Source organism: Echinops telfairi, unplaced genomic scaffold (assembly GCF_000313985.2).
Source record: "Echinops telfairi isolate 266 unplaced genomic scaffold, ASM31398v2 ScPeMD7_70;HRSCAF=299, whole genome shotgun sequence".
NCBI classification, from domain to species: Eukaryota; Metazoa; Chordata; class Mammalia; order Afrosoricida; family Tenrecidae; genus Echinops; species Echinops telfairi.
The window spans coordinates 884,976-891,461 of NW_022103968.1; the positions used below are offsets into that span (position 1 = coordinate 884,976).

Consider the following 6,486-nt stretch of genomic DNA (forward strand, 5'->3'; position numbering starts at 1 on the left):
CCCCTCTTCTCCGGGCAGGGAGCCAAGGGCGGGTCCCTTCCCCCGGTTCCTACCACCCCCCCAGGCCTGAGGGGGACCAGGGTGGAGCCCTGACAAGGGAAGGAACCCGCCCCCATCACTCACCTGGTCTGAGGAACCCCCCATACACACACAGACACACTCACCTGGTCTGAGAACCAACCCCTCCACAGCCCCCACACCCAAATACACACTCACCTGGTCGGGGAGGTGGAGTCACGTGTCAGAATGGGTGAGGAGTTCCCTGATCTCGGGGGCCACGAGCCGCGCAGCATGTACAGCCTCGGTGATAGCTTTCCGGTACACCCCCTTCTTCTTCCGGTTGAACCTCAGTTTGAAGAACTCGGAGAAAGGGGCCAGTTTGGACAGGGACAAGAAGGACGTGGTCGGAGAAGCGAACCACGAGACTTTGGCTTCTCGCCAAGCAGGCTGCCCGTGCCTGTGGCTCAGGCTGATGTCGAGGATGCGGGCTGGCCACCAGGGGAAGCCATGGATCTTCCCCCACACGATGTCCCCCACAGCCACGGTCCTGCCGTCCTCTGTCACACACTGGGTGACGCTCTGTGTGTGCAGCCTCACCGTCAGCGGCGGAACCGTGGGCCGTGGGCTTTCCGAGGAGGAAGGCAGGGGCGTGAGCTCCCTGGGGCCTGCCGATGGTGCCTCCGAGCTGGACGGCTTGGACTCCTCTAGGCTGTCGCTGCTGCAGCCGGACTCGCTGGCCGAATCGGCCTTCCTCGGCGGGTAGCTGACCAGAAGAGCCAGGCCACCCTGCCTGCATTCTCTGTGGGGAAACGGCTGGAAGGTGTCCTCCTCACCGGAACTCCCGGAAGATGTGTCCCCTAGGCCGTGGTGGGAGGAGCCATTGGCCAAGAGATGGGGGGGGCTGGCTGGGTGGCCGTTCAAAGCCCCCACCAGCTCTGCCCTGTATACGGGCTCCTGCTCTCCCGAGGCCAGGCGGCCTGGCTTCAGGCGGATCTTTGGAGGGGGTGCGTCCAAGCTGGGGGCTGTCGCTGGTCGCGTCAGCTTCAGCTTGGGGATGGTAGCAACGGGGCTCCCAGGTGGCCTGGGCTCAGCATCCTGGGCCTCCAGGTCCTGGCTGCCCCCCAGCAGACCCTGCCCGGGGCAGAAGGGCTCCAGGGAGCCATGCACTCGGGAGGGGATCTTGACCACCTCTCCAGTGCCCTGGGGCGTGCTGTAGGAGATGGTGATGACTGGGCTGCGAGGGACAGGCTCCCCAGGCTTCCGCTCCTCCCGCTTGCTCCTCCTGGCTGGAGCAGCGGGTTTCCGTGGCTTATGGTCGGGGTCACTGCCCAGCGTCCTATCCGGTGCCGAGGGAGTGGCCGGCTGGCCAGGCGGGGCCTGCTGGGGGCTCAGGGTGCGCTGGCACTTCTCACAGAGGACTCGGCGAGGGCGCAGGCGGATGGTGCTGAGGATGAGCCGGCCTGGGGCCCGGTTTCGGGACAGGCGCCTTCGAGTCCGGTTGATGGTTCTGGGTGGGGGCTGTGGCACCCACTGGCCATACGTGTGCCTCAGCCAGAGGGGGTGGGGGAAAGGGGCCCCTTCAAAGTAGGGGGGGTGGGAGGGTAGGCTCCCAGTGAGCGGCGGCACCAGAGGAGAGGACGGCTGGAGGAGGCCATCCCCGTTGCAGGGAGGCGGGGAGTCCTCCAGCGGTGTGGCTTCTCTGGCCCCCTCCTCAGGGACCCAGACATGGCAGCCGCTGGCCGGTGGTTCCTGAGCCTTGGGCAGCAGAGCTGGCGGGGGCAGGCCCCAGAGGCCAGACCTGGGGGTGGTCAGAAACAGAGACTTAGGGCCAGAGTGTAGCCCACATGTTCTCCTCTGTCAATCCCCTCTATGCTGGCTTCAGGGTGGGGGCAGTGCTCACAGAAGTTCTGGGTTTTTAAGCAGATGCGCACACAGCACACACACGTGTGTGTGTGAGAGAGAGAGAGAGAGATTCCTGGCAAATGCAAGCACTGTATAGTTAGGTGACAAGCTCTAAGGCTGCTCCCTTGCCTGGCAGAGGCAAGGAGTGTTCTGGGTCTGGGACCTTGGTGACAGTGGGGGCATAGCTGGCAGCAGGAGGGCTCCTAGGACCCCAGACCTCCAATCCAGGCAAGAGGCCCTGACCAGCCCGGAGGGGGGAGCCTGGACCAGACTCTAGACGACACCCCCACACCAGGTGCCCAGGGTCCTTTGCCCATCCTGAGAAAGGATCCCAGGGGCTGGGGGCTGGGAAGATCCCTGTGTGGGGACTCGGCAGGTCTCTGTCCCTACCCAGGGCCTGACTGACCACTGTGAGTGCAGGGTGGTGAGGGAAGGTGGGGGTGATGGAGGGGGGTGCATGCAGCTAAGGATGGAGGCTGGCCTGGGGGTGGCATGAATGCACCCAATCCCCAGCCCCAGGGGCCCCCACTCCCACTGTCCCCGTGAATCACCCCTCTGGCTTGCTGGGATGCCCCCATCCCCTGCAGGGTGCCCTGAGGGGATCCCAGGCAGGAAATCCCAGAAGCCTCGGCACTGCCCTGGGGCTCCAGGGCCTCACCCAGTCCAGGCTGACACCCAGCTTCTGTGGTCAGTGGGGGTGGGTGCCAGGTCCAAGGCCCCTTTTCTCAAAAGGACCCACACTAAGGCCACAGGGTGGGCGGCATCTCCAGGCTCACCTGAGCCAGGTAAAGGCCCCAGGGGTAGTTACAATGAAGGCTGGTGCTTCGATTTACAAGGTGTGGGCCTCTGCCTTCTGAGATCTGTCCCTAGAGCTGGGGCACCACCTGCATTCTGACGAGGTGTCCCCCAGACCCTCAGGATGCACCAGGAAAACACCCAGGGTGTGTGCTCGGCCACCCGAAGGCAGCTCTGAGCACCGCCCTCGCACGCACTGCCCTCACCCACCGGGCCCGCTTGGGATGCCTTCAAGCCTTAGTGAAGTTTCTTAATTTTTGAGACTGCTTCAGCTAAACACAGTTATTTTTAAGTCCAAAAATAGACTTTCAGCACCACTGACATTTGGGGCTGGAGGATCCTCTGTAGGGTGCTAAGCAGCCCTGAGGCCCAAGCCACTCAGCGCCACCACCACCCCTTTGCCCGACAGCCAGGACTGCTCTGCACAGAACCCATGGGGTGAAGGGAGCGGGCAAGAATGGCTCAGGACTAAGAGGCACCATCTTACAACCTGCCCCCCTACCGTCTCAGATGGAGGAACCCCAGGGTGGGGGCGGGATGCAGGGGAGGGTGGGCTCAGGCAGTGCTGGGGCGGGGAAGCTACTGGGCAGGATCGGAGAGGATGCATTTGTGAGAACCCACAGGCCCCTACACCCCAAGGTTGCACCAGGGGTGCTCTGCGTCCATGCAGGGCCTTCCACTGTAGCAAATAGCCCCTGGGTACAAGACGTTTGCAACTGCAGGGATGGGGGCACCCACGGGCACTGCCATCCTTCAACAATGCTCCCCAGTCTGTTTTTGAAGAACACACTAGCTGGGAAAGGTGTCGAATTCTGCACCTTCCTCTCCTAGTTTTGTCAGAGAGCTGAAAGTCAGGGTGAGTTTTTCTGCCGTTTCCATTTCCAAATCTCTTCTACTTCCTGGGCTCCACCTTGAGCCTAGGGCTAGAGGGGGCAGGGTAGGGTGGGGGGGTGATCGGAAGACTCTCCCTTACACCAGGAAGTTGCACTGGGGTGAGGCCAGGCAGAGCTTGGAGCAGCAGGAGGGCCGCTAGAGCCTGTCTGACTGCCCCCATGCCCACAGGGCTCAGCCAGCCAGCCTAGTTTGGGGTGGGGGTGGGGGGTGCAGGACAGCCTAGCCTCACATGGCTGAGTCCTTCCAGACCCTGAGCCCCCAGTCCCACCCCACACCAGCACCAACCCCGAAGAAGCTTAACCCCCTTATGCCCCAATGGCAGACAGGCAGTGTGGACAGTTGGGGCGGGGACAGGGTCCTTGAGTCTGAAATAACCCTGAGGGACACGGCTCATCGCACCCAGGCAGTCTCACCCAGGCAGAGGGGAGTCTCGGGCCTGGCCAGTACAGCGCCTTCAGGTTGTTTCTGCCACTGGGCGGAGGGTTGGGGGGAGGGGGGAGCTATACACCCAGGCGGGCGCCTGAGGGCTTGCTGGGTTACCAGGCACCTGGCTGGCTCCACACAGGGCAGGGCCTCTGGTCAGGTGCTCATGCCTCGGGCAGGGGTGCTGCTCCACAGGCTAGCAGTGGCCCCAGGAGGCCCACTAGGCCTCAGGAAGCTCCAGGGAGCAGGGAACCGAGCCAGGCCAGGGTGGGAGCCCACACCACTCCCTCAGGCCTGCCCAGGGCACCCATGGTCTCACTGAGTCCTCACTGAACAGCCTTGGAGTGGGCCCGAGCCAGGGTGGGAGGAAGGCAGGTGGGGGAGACCCTGCGGCAAGGGCTGACTCCCAAACCCAGCCTTCCGCCTGGAGGGGTGCAGGGAGGGGCACAGAACCCTGCCTCGGGAGGAAAGACTCAGTAAAAGGCGGAGGCAGGATGGGGCTCTGGGAGGCTGGAAGACTGGAGCCAAGAGAAGTCCCACCCTCAAGGATTCAGGCAGCCAGGGCCCCAAGGACACAAAGGCTCCCCAGCTCAGGAAGGCTGGGAAGATGGGGTCTGGGGAGAAGGACCACAGACCTGGGTGAGGTGTGAATGCAGGCTGCCCGCATACACTGGCCTCCCACGGGTGTGTCTGCCCATGCAGAAGGGGTCCTACAGCCCCAGAGCCTGCTGGGCCCACTCTGGTCATGCAGACCCAGGTCTTGAGGCCACTGTGGTAGACGGCAGCCATTTGCCCCCCTGGGGTCCATGGCCCCCTCCACCTGGGACAGACATGGCAAGGATGTCCCCAGCCCAGTTATACTCTCCGAGTGGCCACAGGGTGGACCAGGGCACCCTGCAGGGAAGAGAGGGCCTGGCTGGCCCTCTTCCACCCAGGGGACTAGGGCCCGCCACCTGATAGGGATGCCCAGGTGAGACATCAACATGGCCCCTGACTCTCAAGCACACCACAAGTCATTTGGAGCCGTGCCTACACTCCCGCGGAGCCAGTGGCCTCCGGCAGGTGGGGCCCAGGGATGGGGGTAGGGTGTGCGGCTGGCTCATGGTTGCACCTGAGCACAGCAGCCAATGGAGGCGAGATTCAAGCCACATGCAGGCTGGAGACTCGATCCAAGTATGACCAGGGCCGGGGTCAGGAGCAGGGCTGTCTCAATGCATCCATTGAAGCATCTGCTCAGAGCCCTGTCTCCTCTGCCAACAGGGCACAGCAGGACCAAAGCCACTCCCCAGACCAGCCTGTCAGTCCACACTGGGCCAACTGTCAGCACAGACTGGGCACATGGGTGCAAAGCCTCCATGTCTGATGGCTAGTTCCTCAGGGACAGGCAGTGACCAGGTCTGCCATGATCGGAAGCAGCTCTGGAGGCAGGTGGACATGAGTCTGAAGGTCCCAGCTGCTCTGTGCCAGCCTCCTGCGCACAGCTCTGCCACCGACATGCTGCCCACATGCAGGGCAAGGTAGGCCGCCAGGCCAGGATCAGGGACACCTTTGCTACCCAGGTCACTGGCCTCCTGTCCTGGATCCTGCTAACATGTCACACCAGCTCCATGCCTTCTGATACCGGGGGCATGGGGCGGACTTGGGGGTGGTAGCAGCAGATAGGGTGCCTGAGAAGTCTAGGATGCTGACAGGGCCAGGTCCACCCAGCTCCTCCACAAGGTCACACACGGGGTCAGGTGCAGACAGAAGCCCAGTGGACTGCACCCTAGAGGCCCCGATCCAGCCCTGGGAGCAGCTCCGGTTACTATAGACTGTGGTCACCACAGGGCAGCCACCCACCAGTCAGGGAGCCCAGCCAGGCCAGGGTCTACTCCTGGGGAGCCCAGCACCCCTCATCCCAAGAACAGGCAGATGGCTGACCACCCGGCCAGCCTCAGTCCTGCCCAACAAGGACCGGGAGGCGGGACGTGGGTGGGTGGAGACCACACACCTCATTGCCAAGCCCTCTGCAGCCAAGTTATCTTCTGGGGGGTCACTACTGACCCAGGGCAGTGTTACGGGGGTGGATGGGTGGTGGGTAACAATATGCTAAGTCACATGACTTGTGTCTAAATGGCTCCTGGCCCATCTGAGATAATGTCATGGGGTACCGTAGGACGACACCCCCCTAACAGCAGGGTGAGCAAGGAGGGGAGGCATTCCTCTGCAAGGTCCGGCAGGGCTGGGACATTAGCGAGTGATTAATGCCTAATCATTTATCCCTGCGACAGCTCATTACCACGTGACCCGTATCCAGGCGACCCAGCTCTCCCCGCCACCGCAGCGCACAGGTGCGGGAGGGGGCTGGGCAAGCTGCCCCAAACCTCAGCGTGCGCCGGCCGCCCGCCGCCGGAAGCGGTCCCGTAACTCGCCGCTGCGGGGCGTGACACCCCTCGCCCCCAACGCTGGGCGCCCTGCAGACCTGGGTGGGGC

At 63.4% G+C, this 6,486-nt stretch overlaps 2 protein-coding genes across 3 annotated transcripts in view; both read right to left on the reverse strand.

Annotated features, from left to right (window-relative positions):
• Positions 1-234: 234 nt before the first annotated feature.
• Positions 235-1,538, reverse strand: PWWP2B (PWWP domain containing 2B). Its single transcript, XM_045291372.1, has 2 exons — positions 1,532-1,538; positions 235-1,460 (listed from the first exon to the last, which is right to left on the reverse strand). Exons 1-2 carry the CDS (start codon positions 1,536-1,538, stop codon positions 235-237), a joined length of 1,233 nt encoding a protein of 410 aa, XP_045147307.1.
• Positions 1,504-6,486, reverse strand: part of LRRC27 (leucine rich repeat containing 27) — a 28,877-nt gene continuing 23,894 nt past the window's right edge. Inside the window, exon 10 of one of the 2 annotated variants that reach the window (XM_045291655.1) lies at positions 1,504-1,798. In XM_045291655.1, the coding sequence (XP_045147590.1) occupies positions 1,548-1,798 (251 nt within the window). In that variant the 3' untranslated portion in view covers positions 1,504-1,547. The remainder of the gene's footprint in view (positions 1,799-6,486) is intronic. The other variant, XM_045291656.1, reaches the window with a different exon arrangement.